The following is a 14,979-nucleotide window of genomic DNA, read 5'->3' on the forward strand; positions in this document are numbered from 1 at the left end:
TTTAGTTTTGTTGATCTTTGCTATTGTTTTCTTTTTTCTATTTCATTTATTTCCACTCTGATCTTTATGATTTCTTTCCTTCTACTGCCTTTGGCTTTTCTTTGTTCTTCTTTCTCTAGTTGTTTTAGGTGTAAGGTTAGATTGTTTATTTGAGATTTTTCTTATGTCTTGAGGTGAGATTGAATTGCTGTAGACTTCCCTCTTAGCACTGCTTTTGTTGCATCGCTTAGGTTTTGGGTCATTGTGTTTTCATTTTCATTTGTTTCTATGTATTTTTTTATTTTTTCTTTGATTTCTTCAGTGATCTCTTGGCTATTTAGTAGCACACTGTTTAGTCTCCATGTATTTGTGTTTTTTACAGTTTTTTTCCTATAATTGATTTCCAATCTCATAGTGTTGTGGTCAGAAAAGATGCTTGATACAATTTCAATTTTCTTAAATTTTCTGAGGCTTGATTTTTGACCCAAGATGTGATCTATCCTGGAGAATGTTCCATGTGCACTTGAGAAGAAAGTGTAATCTGCTGTTTTCGGATGGAATGTCCTATAAATATCAATTAAATCTATCTGGTCTATTGTGTCATCTAAAGCTTGTGTTTCCTTGTTAATTTTCTGTCTGATCTGTCCATTGGTACAAGTGAGGTGTTAAAGTCCCCCACTAATATTGTGTTACACTCAATTTCTTCTTTTATAGCTGTTAGCATTTGCCTTATGTATTGAGGTACTCCTATGTTGAGTGGATATATATTTATAATTGTTATATCTTCTTCTTGGATTGATCCTTTGATCATTATGTAGTGTCCTTCCTTGTCTTTTGTACATTCTTTATTTTAAAGTCTATTTATCTGATATGAGTATTGCTACTCCAGCTTTCTTTTGATTTCCATTTGCATGGAATATCTTTTTCCATCCCCTCACTTTCAGTCTGTATGTGTCCCTGGGTCTGAAGTGGGTCTCTTGTAGATTTCATATATATGGGTCTTATTTTTGTATCCATTCAGCTAGCCTGTATCTATTGTTTGGAGCATTTAATCCATTTACATTTAAGATAATTATTGATATGTATGTTCCTATTACCATTTTCTTGATTGTTTTGGGTTTGTTATTGTAGGTCTTTTCCTTCTCTCGTGTTTCCTGCCTAAAGGAGTTCCTTTAGCGTTTGTTGTAAAGCTGGTTTGGTGGTGCTGAATTCTCTTAGCTTTTGCTTGTCTGTAAAGGTTTTAATTTCTCTCCATCAAATCTGAATGAGATCCTTGCTGGGTAGAGTAATCTTAGTTGTAGGTTTTTCTCTTTCATCACTTTAAGTATATCCTGCCACTCCTTTCTGGCTTGCAGAGTTTCTGCTGAAAAATCAGCTGATAACCTTATGGAAATTCCTTTGTATGTTATTTTTTGCTTTTCCCTTGCTGCTTTTAATATTTTTTCTTTGAATTTAATTTTTGTTAGTTTGATTAATATGTGTCATTAATATGGTGTGTTTCTCCTAGGGTTTATCCTGTATGGGACTCTATGAGCTTCCTGGACTTGGTTGACTATTTCCTTTCCTATGTTAAGGAAGTTTTCCACTATAATCTCTTCAAATATTTTCTCAGACCCTTTCTTTTTCTCTTCTTCTGGAACCCCTATAATTCAAATGTTGGTGCATTTAGTGTTGTCCCAGAAGTCTCTGAGATTGTCTTCTTTTCATTCTTTTTTCTTTTCTGCTCCTTGGCAGTTATTTCCACCATTCTGTCTTCCAGCTCACTTATTCATTCTTCTGCCTCAGTTATTCTGTTATTGATTCCTTCTACTGTATTTTTCTTTTCAGTTATTGTGTTGTTCATATCTGTTTGTTTGTTCTTAAATTCTTCTAGATCTTTGTTAAACATTTCTTGTATTTTCTCAATCCATGCCTCCATTCTATTTCTGATATTCTGGATCATCTTTACTATCATTACTCTGAATTCTTTTTCAGGTAGGTTGCCTATTTCCTCTTCATTTATTTGGTCTTGTAGGTTTTTACCTTGCTCCTTCATCTCTGACATATTTTTGTCATCTCATTTTTTTGATGGGTGGGATTGTGTTCTTGTCTTACTGGTTGTTTAGCCTGAGGCTTCCAGCACTGGAGTTTGTAGGTGATTGGGTAGAGCTGGGTCTTGGTGCCAAGATGAGGATCTCTGGGAGACCTCACTCCATGGAATATTCCCTGGAGTCTGAGGTTCTCTGTTAGTCCAGTGGTTCAGACTCTGAGCTCCCACCGCAGGAGCTCTGGCCTGACCCCCAGCTTGTGAACCAAGATCCCACAAGCCTCACAGTGCAGCAAAAAAAATAGAAAAGGAAGAAAAAGAAAGAAAGGAGCAGAACAATAACAAAGAGTAAAAAATAAAATAAGGTTAGAAAGCTAACAGATATGTTAGAAAGAATTAAAATGTTAAAATATAGATGAAACAACAACCGGAAGGTAAAACAGAACCACAATAGTAAAAAAGAGGAGAAAAAAAAAAAAAAGCCAGAAAAGGCCTTGGCTGTGGGGGGTGTGGCTTAGGCAGGTGCGGGGTTTAGGGGGTTGGTGGGGCCTATGCTTAGGACCCACTGGGCCAGAAGAGGCCCTGGGGGAGGGCAGGTGCTTAGGCTTAATGCAGCAGGAGGGGCCCAGGAGTGCCTCTGGACTTAGAGGTCGGAGGACCAGGTCCAGGACCCCAGCAGGCTCACTGGGCCTGAGTGGGTGGGGGAAATGCTAGGTGCATTCCCCCCTGTTGCTCCAATCCCAGAGGGCCCCTACCCATTGGCCTCTCTTCTTCTTCCCCCTTCCCTCCTTCCTATGCCTCTAGGAGCCATGAGGCCAGATGTGGCCCCAGAAGGCAGGGGACCAGACCCAGAAGCCCAATAGGCTTCCCTGGGAGGAGTGGGTGGGGGAAACACCCTCTGCATCTCCCCTGATCTTCCAATCCCAGAGGGCTCCTCCCTGTCTGCCTCTACCCCTCTTCACCCCTCCTCCCTCCCTCCCTCCTATGCCCCTAGGACCCCCAGAGCTGGAGGGGGCCTCAGAGAACAGAGAACCAGGCTCAGGAGCCCAGCAGGCTTCCCACGGCCCGAGTGGGTGGGGGAAACGCCCACTGCACCTTCTCTGATCTTCTGGCCCTGGAAGGTCACCCCCCACCATTGGCCTCTCTTCCTCATTCCCCCTCCTCCCTCCCTCCCATGCCCCTAGGACCCACGAGGTCAGAGGGGGCCCCGGAGAATGAAGGACGAGGCTGGGACCCAGCAGGTCCCCAGGCCGAGTGGTCAGGGGAAACACCTGCCACACCTCCCCTGCTCCTCTGATCCTGGAGGGGCCCTCCTGGTCCACCTCTCCTCTTCTCCGCTCACCTCCCTCCTACACCCCTAGGACCAACATGGCCCAGAGGGGGCCATGGAAGGCAGGGGATCTGGCCCGGGAGCCCAACAGGTTTCCCGGGGCCGAGTGAGTGGGAGAAACACCTGCCCTGCCTCCCCTGATCCTCTGAGCCCCTAAGGGTTCCTCCAGGCATGGGAACCACTCCCTGCTCCCAGCCACCCCTCAGGGGCACCAGTCCCGTCCGGCCTCCACTTCTCCTCCCCCTCACGCCCCCCCCCCCATCCTACCCAGTTGCTCAGAGGTTCCTCCCATCTCCTTGGGCATCGAGGTCCCCTACCAGTGTCCAGCAGGCACCCTAGTTGTAGGGAGACTCAAACTCCGTGTCTTCCCACACTGCCATCTTGACTCCACCCCCCAATACCAGACTATCTTAATTGCAATTGCTTTTTAATAAATTGTTATCTGGTAGGATAGGCCCTTTATTTTAAGCTTCTTCTACAGGTTTGGTTTCCTACTTTTGGCTTGTTGCTCTTCCATATAATAATTAGTCATCATATAGAGGTCTGATAGAATTTGGGGGAGAATTGCAATCCACATGATATTAAACTTTCTTATTCATAAACATGACATACCAATTCATTTATTCAGATCTTCTTTTATGTCCTTCAGTGTTTTACAATGTTGCCCATAAAAATGTTTTATATCCTGTTTTAATTTTAGATGTTACTGCAAATAGAATTTTTTACTATTATATTTTAATTGGTCATTATTACTGCTTAGAATACAATTGATTTTATACGTTGATTAGTTTCCTAGGGCTGCCATAACAAAGTACGATAAACTGTGTGGCTGAAACCACATAAATTTATTCTCTCACAGTTTGGGAGGCTAGAATCTGAAATCAAGGTGTCAGTAAGATGACACTCCCTCTGAAGGCTCTAGGGAAGAATCCTTGCTCACCTGCCTCAGCTTCTAGTGGTCGCAGGCATTTCTTGGCTTCTGGCAACAGACACCAATCTCTGCCTCCATCCCCACATGGCCTCTTTCACTCTGTGTCCTCTTTTCTTTTTACAAGGACACCAGTCATTGAACTTCAGGTCTAACCTAAATTGAGAATGATTCCATCTTGAGATCCTTAACTAATTACATCTGCAAAGACCCTATTTCTAAATAAGGTCACATTCTGAGATTACAGGTGGACATGAATTTTGGGTGGACACTATTCAACTTACTTACAATCTTATATCAAACAACTTGACCAAATTTTCTTATTATTTCTAATAGTTTGTGGATTATCGTATCTTTTATGTCATCTTCAAACAGACAATTTTCTCATTTTCTGTCTCTTCTGTCATTCCTTTTTTGTTCCCCCTTAGGTCTTCTTACTTTTGCTACAACTCCATGAAAATATTGAACAAAAGTTGTAATGACAAGCAACTTTAATTTGTTCCTAACTTGAGTATGAATTCTTCTAGAATTTCACAGGTAAGTGTAATTAATATTTGATGTAGGGCTTTAATAAACATCCTGTATTATACTAATCAAGTTTCCTTTAATAAACATCCTGTATTATACTAATCAAGTTTCCTTCAATTCCTAGTTTGCTAAGAATTTGCTAAGGTTATTTTTACATTGTTGTGTTTTCAAATTATGAATGAGTGTTGCATTTTATTGTCTTTTTTTTCAGCATCAATTGAAATGATCACATTTCTTTTATCTAACTGTTAATGTAGTTGTCAGGGAGGAAAAATTGTTCCTCTCTCCTCCTACGTTCAGCAGCTGGAGTCCTATATATTTGTCTTTTTCTCTTGATCAGATTTACTAGAAAGTTGCTCATTTTTAGTTTTGTTCTAAGAATTGGCTTTTTATTCTGTTGATCATTTCTATTGTTTCCTTGTTTTATCTCTTATTAGTATCTGCTCCTACATTTGTGATTTCCTTACTTCTACTTTCTTCAGGTTTACTATGCTGTCCTTTTTCTATTCTTGACTTGGACATCTAACTCATTTAGTGTTAATTCTTATTGCTATTTAATAGCTGCATTTACAGTTATATATTTCCCCCTCAGTACAACTTGGTGGCTTTCCACAACGTTTGACATAAAGTACTTTCATTGCTATTCACTGTCAAATATTTTATGATTTCATTGTGCTTTACATATAAATGATGAATTTAAAAGTTGTTGAGATTTCCCTTGTGACTCAGTATTTTTGATTTTCACACGTACTTGAAAATAATGTAGTGTCTCTGTTTGTTTCCTTGGTTTTTACCCTATCTTTCTGGGATTCTTATTAAATATGGATATTGACATTTTTATTTCTTTGCTCCATATCTTTTAACTTGTCTTTCACATTCTTTCAACTCCTTCTTGATGATTTCTGGAGAGTTCTTCAACCTGATCTTCCAGATTGCTAATTTTATTTTTGTATACATTTTACTCTTGCACTCTACTACTATTTATTTTGGTTATTATATATTGTAGACCGAGACTCTTCCACTAGTTCTTCTTTATGACTGCTCATTTGTGCTTTACAGTCAAGCAATTGGTATCTCTTCTCTCTCTCGAATGATATTTATTATGTTTAATTCTAATTCTTGGTCTATGTGGCCCATTACTTTTCTCCTTTTTTATATAGTGATTGTGCTTTTCAGATGTCTCATTATTTTTTCCTGTGAGGTCACATTTCCCTGGAATTATTGGCTATCAATGGTAATGTCTTCCTAGGAGAACAGGCCAAATTCCAAGCCTTAGCTTGTGCCATTGGTAGTGAATTTGCAGGGGTTCTTAAAAGGATTCTTTAGTACTAAGAGCCTGTTTTGATCTATCCTCAACAATTTTCCATTCTGTTACTCACACACCGAACCCTAAGTGACTTTTCTGTACCTCCACCCAAGTACAGTTTTCCCAAGAGCTGTCATCCTCTTATGATCTAGTCATCTAAACCAGAGGTTCTCAACCAAAGGAGGTATTTGGAAATGTGTGAGGGAAATTTGGGGGTTGCTCTATTGACACTGGGTTACTATAGGCATTTAGGGCAAGGGGCTGGGGTACTGAGCATGCATTATTATAACGCATAGAAAAATCCCACACAATGAAGTACTGTCCCAAACAGAATGACAGTAGTGCCCCCAGTAGCGATGGAGCAGAATTTAAAGTTTAGGACTAGCTCATTCATTTGCACAAGTAGGTTTCTCCTCTGTACTCTCAGGGTCCCCGAGTGGTGCCTGATGCTACTACACTGCCCCCAGTCAGGTGCTCAGAGAGATGCTATTTCTCTGCCCTACAGTAGGAAGGTGGCAATCATTGTTCTAACCAGGGTATTATAAGGAGATTAAAAGGACTCAGAATGCTCGCCTCAACCTTTATCCTGCCCATGGCTTCCAGCTGTCTCCTGCCCTGGGTTCACTTCCTCTCCCCAAACCCTCACCTCCATCACGCACAACAGAACCTAGTTATCTTGGACTTCCTAGGGATATCTCACAGTTTTTATTACTGTCTCAAATACATCACCACCTCTCACTTCTGTGGCATTTCCAGGGCTGGATCACGTGAGGGAATCATCACCCTCTATTAGTATCCCATCCTTCTACCTCACAGGAACACTGATTATTAACAATATATGAAAAAAAAGTACATGGAAAACTCATTTTGGAAAACGAGAGCAACAAAAGGAGATTCACCCCAGCAGATAGTAAGATATTGTATCTTTATATTTGTATAAAGCCATGTTTTTTAAAAAAGCAAAATGAAACCCAAAAGAATAACATTTACAGAAAAATAGACCAAGAAATTATAAAGCCCAGAAATACAGCAGGTATAGATGGCAACATGAAATGATAGAAGTGGCAGCACCAATCTGTGTGAACATGATAGACTATTTGGTAAGTTATTTGGTAGATGATTTGGGGGGAAATGAGCCATTTCATGGAGAAATATATTATTTTCTCCACTTGAGAAAGCTTTTAAACTCTTTCTCTTGAAATAATTTTATAATTACAGAAAAGTTTCAAAAATAGTACAGAGAGCTCTCATATACCCTTCAGCCAGCTTCTCTCAATTATATTGTCCACCTTCTACAGATGGCATGATGATTAAGGGTGTGGATTCTAAATCCAGATGTCTTGGGATCAAAATATGGCCTCTACATGTCCTAGCTGGATGGGCTTGGGCAAGTTACATAACTACATAGTGATTTTGTCCTTAGTTTCTTCATCTGTAAAATGGAGATGAAAATAGTACCCACCTGGTAAAATGAGGTAATATACACAATGCATTTAGAATACTGTTTGCTACATACTAAGTTCTCTTTGGTGTAAGCTGTCATCACTATTATTATTTCATGGAAGGACAGATGCTAGGAGTAAGGTAATGGCTTCACATCAGGTAGGCACAGTGGTTAAAAGTAGGGGCTTTGGAGCCTAACAAACAGACCTAGATTGTGCCACTTAGAAGCCATGACCTTGGGCATAGTACTTATTTTCCTCATCAATGAACTAAAAATAACAACAGCATCTGGCGGTGGTTATAAAGAGTAAATGAAGTAATGGTTATAAAATATTTAACACATTGCAAGACACATGAGCACTCAGAAAGTGCCCAGTAAACAATAGCTATTGCAATTATTATCATTAGTTCATATCAGAGTTGAGGCTAGAATCCATTTGCTAGAATCCTAGTCCAGTTGCTCCTTTTACTAAACCAAGAATGCATCAATAATAATTCAGAATCCACTAGTAGATCTTAACACTCTTACCTGGAAAACTGTCACTGCCTGTCCTGGACCCTGGCTTTTACCACTGGGGACAGTGCAGCTGGTGTGGCTCCCTGCTGGCCTTCCTGACAGGATGCCACTCTTGTGATCTCTAACTTAGGGTGTAAGCTGATTCTCCCAGTAAAAAGGGAAAATCAATAGGGCCTTGGATCCCCTCCAACAGAAGGGGAGAGTTTTAAATTGTGACCTCTGGTAAATGACTAAACTCCGCCAGACCTCAGTTTCCTCATCTGTAAAATTAAGGGTCTGGTGATAACCTCTAGCATCACATCCTATAACTGTGGGTCTCAGTTTATAGAAAGTACTAAATTATTGAGTTACCTACCCGCTTGGCTGACCTTTCAAGTTGTGGTAGCGAAACATCTGTTGCACATATTGTTAAAAGTTAAGCTGTATGGCTATAGTGTGCTTTGGAAAAGGAAATTCAAATATGTTAGAAATGGAATAAAGAAAAAATTCTGCCCTTTTCCTCCACCCAACCCTCCAGCATCACTATTTTCAAACCATACTGATTAAGATTTTAAGTGCAGCCCTTGACTTCTAAGATGATACATGTTACAAAGCATTAATAATCCTTTACTACACATTTTCTTCAGAAGTTCTAGCTATAAAGCAGCTGGCCTTGATAGTTTGACAAGGGTCTAATTCATACGATGAAAAATGAAGGGACTTCATTTTCTTCTATCCATATTATACTTTTCAAAAGTTTTAAGATTGAGTAGATTACTTTCACAAGAATTGGGAGAAACTTCAAGTTTAGGTACAGATTCTGTCACTTACTAGTTGTGTAATCTTGAACAGGTCATTTCATCTCTTGGTTTTCTTTTCTACAATATGGTAATTAAATATATATATGCATATATATTGAGCTTTGAAGTAAATGAATATATCAGTCCTAATAAATGCTTTGTAAACTGTAAAGTCCTTCACAAGTGAATAGTAATATTATTATTATAGATGATGTATTCAGTACCATTTCATGCATATGTAAAAGAAACACAGAAGTATAAAATATAATTCCAGTCTTAAGGGAACTTACCGAGGACTTGGGGAAATAGGGTTACTTGTTTTTTGAAATATAAAGACATCAATTGGCATCTTTCTCTATCTTCAAATGAACTTAGTCTATAGTTAGCAAAATGTACAAAACTAGTACCCACAAAAGTGACTCCATCATCCTCCAGTGAAGTGATCTCAGTGCTCACCATCGCCAGTCGATTTGGTTCTACATGGTTCTACAGAGGGGCAGATATAATTTCTGATTTGTATAACACTTTTGGTTGCTCAATAATTTTCAAACTATTCTCTCATTTAAACCTATAATAAATTAGTCAGGATTAACTTATTTAATCATAAACACCAAATCTTTTCTTCTATTTTTATGACCTTTGTAACTTTTTTTCCCTTTCATTTTGGGATTGCCTATTTGTCATCAGCCCTGAAGTCAGTGGATCTGCATGAATCTGGAAATTTTCAAAACCAGTTTGCTGTGGACTTGGACAAGAATATCAACATCCAGTGGCAAAATCATGGTTACCCCTTGATTGGATCACTGACCTATTCAGTCAGAGCGATTGAGTACATCGCTCGGGTTGTTGACAGAACTGGAGGAGAAAAAAATACTATCATTGTTATTTCTCTGGGCCAGCACTTCAGACCCTTTCCCATTGATGTTTTTATCCGAAGAGCCCTCAGTGTCCATGACGCAGTTCAGCGCCTTCTTCTGAGAAGCCCAGGCACTGTGGTTATCATCAAGGCAGAAAACATCAGGGAGATGCACAGTGATGTGGAGAGATTTAGTGACTTTCACGGTTACATCCAGTATCTTGCCATAAAGGACATTTTTCAGGATCTCAATGTGGGCATTATTGATGCCTGGGATATAACAATTGTATATGGCACAAATAATGTCCACCCACCCGAATCTGTAGTCAGAAATCAGATTAATATATTGTTAAACTTTATTTGCTAGATAAAACATATCACTTTAATTTATTCACTTAATTAAAGACATCTATTAAGTGTTTGCTATCATGCCAGATGCTGTTGGCTGTGAACTCTCAATTAGCAAGAGAAAATCTGCACTATGGCTGATTTATTAACCAGCAACTCAACCAAATCAGTTATTTCTAATTTGGGCTTCCACTTACAAATAAACACAAAAATACTTATGAAAAGGAGCTACCCTTCTTGATCAGAGTCATGCCACTTTTCATAAGCAGGAAGTCAAGACACCTAATGATTAAAAGTTCTCTGTGATGCATGAAAATTCAGAGCAATAAAGTCATTATAAAATAAATATTTGGAGAATGTAGTCCCATTTCCTTATTTATGAGACAAGTTCAGATGATTTCCAAGTGGGAAGAGAAGTCTTTTGAGGCAATGCTCCATGTACACAGTCCTGAAGGAGCAGCAGAATTTGAAGCAAGACCCTCTGGATACTGAAAGCCTCTGACATTTCTCTCCCTAGAGGGACTCCCACTGCTAGGAGCTAATCTATTCTATAGAATTTACCCTTCAGGAATACCAGATAAAACAGTTGAAAGCACAGTGCTCTAGGATTCAGAGAGCTGGGCTTCAGTCCTTTTGTTGACAGTAATTACATAACTTTAGATAAGTCACTTCAGCTCTCTGGGCCTCAGTTTCCGAAACGAAGGAGTTAGTTTGAGATTTGTGATTTTCAAACCTTGCTCTGTGCAGCTCTGGGTGGTGCTGCAGGTACTGCCTGGAGGGACAGGAGTTAGGAGAAGTGCTTGGTGTGCAGGGTACCAATTCTTCCACACCATTTCAGCCAGAATATCAGCCATTTTTACCCATGTTTATTGGGCTTCTGGGTAGGCTTTTGATTTGAAAAAAAGGTTCTACCACTTAAAATGTTTGAAAACCATAATGTAGATAATCAACAACATTGGTTTCTATAATCTACACATATGGGTTACTATTTTAATCACGCTCACTTGCATTGTAATAGGCCTTCCCAAAATTTGACCGAAAAAGAATGTTATGAGAATTTCAGTTGAATAGGGTGATATAATTATTATAAAGTATTTTGGTATAATATTCTTCCTTAATTTTTCCCTCTAAACCATGCCCCAGATATCACTGGGCCCCTGACCTACTCTTGCTCCATCTAGGAAAAGACAATTATAATAGGAATATCTTAAATCCATTTATCCAGTTTCCTCCAGGAAAGGGATAATAATTTTTCTGCTTATTTGCCCATGAACCACAATTCACAGTTCAGTGCCCAGTAAACAGATGGTCAAAAATATTAAGTACCTTATCACGTGTCAGGAACTATTCGAGTCTTTAGGGATACAGTGGTCCAAAAGGCACATGAATTCTTTGCCATCAAAGAATTTATATTGTAATAAAGGAAAAAGATAAACAAAAAAGATATAAAATAATCCCACACTACTAAAGTAGTATGAACAAAGTATATAATAGGGTAATGTGATGCAGAGTGACAGCATGGTGGTGATGGAGGTGACTAATTAGAACAGTTCAAAAAGGCATCTCAGAGGAGAAGACATTACAAGGGAGATCAAAATAATGGAAAGGAGGCATCCATGAGACAAAGTGAAGACAGCGATCCTTAAGAAAGAATGGCAAGTGCCAAACCCCTGAGACATGATGGAGCTTGGTTTATTTAAAGAACAGGAGACCATTATGCCTGGAGTATTGTCAGTGCGAGAAATATGGAGGGAGAAGAAGTTAGAGAGGAAGATAGGGGCCAGATCACATGTGGCCTTTGTAGTCTATGGCAAGGAGTTTGAATTCTATCCTAATTATAATGGGAAGGCAACTGAGGGAGGGAGAAAAGGAAGGAAAAGGGAGAAGGAGAGAAGGAAGAAAAGAGGAGAAAAAGAAAGAGAAGGAAGAAAATAAAGAAAGGGAGGGAGGGAGGGAGGGAAAGAATAAGGAGGGAGGAAGGGAGAGAGAGAAAAGAAGGAAAGAAAGAAGGGAGGGAGGGAGAGAGGGACTGGTAACATAACTCAGGCATCATCACAGACTGCTATAGTTGCTAACGTCAGAATGAACAAGAGTTGTGAAACCATGGAACTTTGGAACAGCATCTGTTTTCTTTTATTAATAAAGTGACTTTCCATTACCACTCTCCAATTGGATAAGGTTGCCAAGGGTCACTGAAGGTCTTGCTAAAGGAGCAGATTTTTTTAGAGAACACAGAGGACTATAATTTTAGAAGAGTGACTAAAATTAGAACGTGGCCCAGAGATTTTTTTTTTTTTGAAAGAAAAGAAAAGAGGAGAAGTATTTGTTTGTAATGTGTGAACCCTAAGAGGAAGTGCAAGCTCAGGGTAATGCATTCAGAATGATGGACCTCAGAAGTTAGCACTTTCTAGGGGAAATCCAAAATGATTTCAGTTCTTCCCAAAAATGAATCAGTTTTTCTCAGAATGAATCATTATAAACACAGAGTAACTGTTGCCATGTCTGCTTGATGTTTGGTGGGTCATTTCCTGTCTGAGATGCTTGCACAGTATGTCTGTAGCAACTGCAAACTGGTCTCCCAATGAGAGAAACAAGTAAAAATGACTGGCACACAGCCTTTTGGACAGAATGGATTCTTAGACAAGATGGATAAATATTTCTAAAGGAAACAAAGAGGTAAAAATTTCCAAGGGAAATGATTATTATCAAGAGGTAAGGATGTTAAAGAGTATACTGAGAAGATTAAAAATTACATGTATGAGGATCTTTCCAAGGAGGAGGCTTCAAAAAGTGGTATATTCAAAGAACTAGTTGGTGCTGAATTCCTGCAGTTATAATCTCTCTTGCCATTGTATTGTATAGATCCAATTAGGAGGTAGAAACCACACAGTAGGCTAAACAGAGGATTTCTGATATAAAAAATTATTACTCTGATAAACGAGTGACTGTAAGATAGAAGGAAACTCTATATTGTACCCTTAGGGAAGAGAAAGGGTATCCAAGGAAGGAGCAACTTGGAATGGGCCCTCCCCAAGGCTGGAATTCAGACCCTGCTGAGGAGGATGTAGTTCAGCCCACTGGGCAGCGGAGAAGATCACTGGTTTGTCCAGGTCACAGATGGTCTGCAATTGCTGGGCAAGCAGAAAGCGACCCTCTGTAGTGCAGATGGAATACGGGTGATCAGCAAGCAGGGGCGTGGGCATGTAAAGCAGGTGGGGGCCGGGACAGCTGACCTGCCCAGGGACCTGCAAAGGGAATCAGGGCCTATGAAAGCAGGAGGCCTTCACTGTCAGGAAGCCACAGATTGTCATTTTCTGTGTACGAAAGCAAGGGAAAGTTATTGTTAGGAAAGGACAAGCCTACAAGGTCACTGAGAAATTTCCTGCTTCTAGGAACAAGACAAGAAGAGCTCCACTGGAAGTCTCCATACTTACAATGCCCACCCACTGTTGTAGGCAGTGACAGGGGATAGCGCCTTCCTCCTGTACTGTCCCTCCAGTGCCCTCTAATGACAAAACTCGACAACATGCTCACCTTAAGGAGAGGTACTTAAAATAATTCTCTCTGTCACTGCAGAGAATATATTGACGGGTGAATTTGGAGCTGAGAGGCAATGCATTGATAACTGTCACAGTCATCAACCCACTCCTTTTTACTGGGCCATTTCCTTAGGAAACAACAAGACCATGCTCTAATAATAGTTATGATAGTTTGCGTCTTTAAAAAAAAAGTAAACAGAGGCTAAACAATATGTTACTAAATAACCAATGGAACACTGAAAAAATCAGAGAGGAAATCAAAAATACCTAGAGACAAAGACAACAAAAACACGATGATCCAAAACCTATGGGATGCAGCAAAAGCAGTTCTAAGAGGGAAGTTTATAGCAATACAATCTTACCTCAAGAAACAAGAAAATCTCAAACAAACAAACAAACCTTACAACTAAAGCAACTAGAGAAAGGAGAACAAACAAAAGCCAAAGTAGGTAGAAGGAAAGAAATCATAAAGATCAGAGCAGTTACGAATGAAATAGATATGAAGAAAAGAATAGCAAGATCAATGAAACTAAAAGCTGGATCTTTGAGAACATAAACAAAATTGATAAACATTGATCCATACTCATCAATAAAAATAGGGAGAGGACTCAACTCAATAAAATCAGAAATGAAAAAGGAGAAGCTTACAACAGACAGCACAGAAATACAAAGGATCATAAGATACTACTAAAGGAAATATACGACAATAAAATGGAAAACATGGAAGAAATGGACAAATTCTTAGAAAGGTACAACCTTCCAAGACTGAACCAGGGAGAAATAGACAATATGAACAGAACAATCATAAGTACTGAAAATGAAACAGTGATTAAAAATCTTCCAACAAGGGCTTCCCTGGTGGCGCAGTGGTTGGGAGGCCGCCTGCTGATGCAGGGGACATGGGTTCGTGCCCCGGTCCGGAAGTATCCCACATGCCACAGAGCGGCTGGGCCCGTGAGCCATGGCCGCTGAGTCTGTGCGTCTGGAGCCTGTGCTCTGCAGTGGGAGAGGCCACAGCAGTGAGAGGCCTGTGTACCAAAAAAAAAAAAAAATCTTCCAACAAACAAAAGTCCAGGACCAGATGGCTTCACAGGCGAATTCTATCAAATATTTAGAGAAGAGTTAATACCAATCCTTCTCAAACTATTCCAAAAAATTACAGAGAAAGGAATACTCCCAAGTTCATTCTATAAGGCTACAATCATCCTGATACCAAAACCAGACAAAGATATCACACACAAAAAGAAAATTACAGGCCAATATCACTGATGAACATAGACACAAAAATCTTCAACAAAATACTGGCAAACTGAATCCAACAACACATTAAAAGGATCATCCACCATGATCAAGTGGGATTTCTCCCAGGAATGCAAGGATTCTTCAATATACGCAAATCA

General features: G+C 39.6%; 2 protein-coding genes across 2 annotated transcripts in view; both read left to right on the forward strand.

The window, feature by feature from the left end:
* The window catches only part of LOC102995975 (NXPE family member 4), a 25,732-nt gene extending 15,355 nt beyond the window's left edge, over positions 1-10,377 (forward strand). The window contains exon 4 of the mRNA XM_028501503.1: positions 9,524-10,377. Coding sequence (XP_028357304.1) covers positions 9,524-10,059 — 536 coding nt within the window. The 3' untranslated portion in view covers positions 10,060-10,377. The remainder of the gene's footprint in view (positions 1-9,523) is intronic.
* A 2,682-nt stretch (positions 10,378-13,059) lies between these two features.
* Positions 13,060-14,979, forward strand: part of LOC102993758 (NXPE family member 1) — a 68,950-nt gene continuing 67,030 nt past the window's right edge. Inside the window, 1 exon segment of the mRNA XM_028501504.2 lies at positions 13,060-13,140. Coding sequence (XP_028357305.1) covers positions 13,060-13,140 — 81 coding nt within the window.

This window comes from Physeter macrocephalus, chromosome 16, assembly GCF_002837175.3.
Source record: "Physeter macrocephalus isolate SW-GA chromosome 16, ASM283717v5, whole genome shotgun sequence".
NCBI lineage: Eukaryota > Metazoa > Chordata > Mammalia > Artiodactyla > Physeteridae > Physeter > Physeter macrocephalus.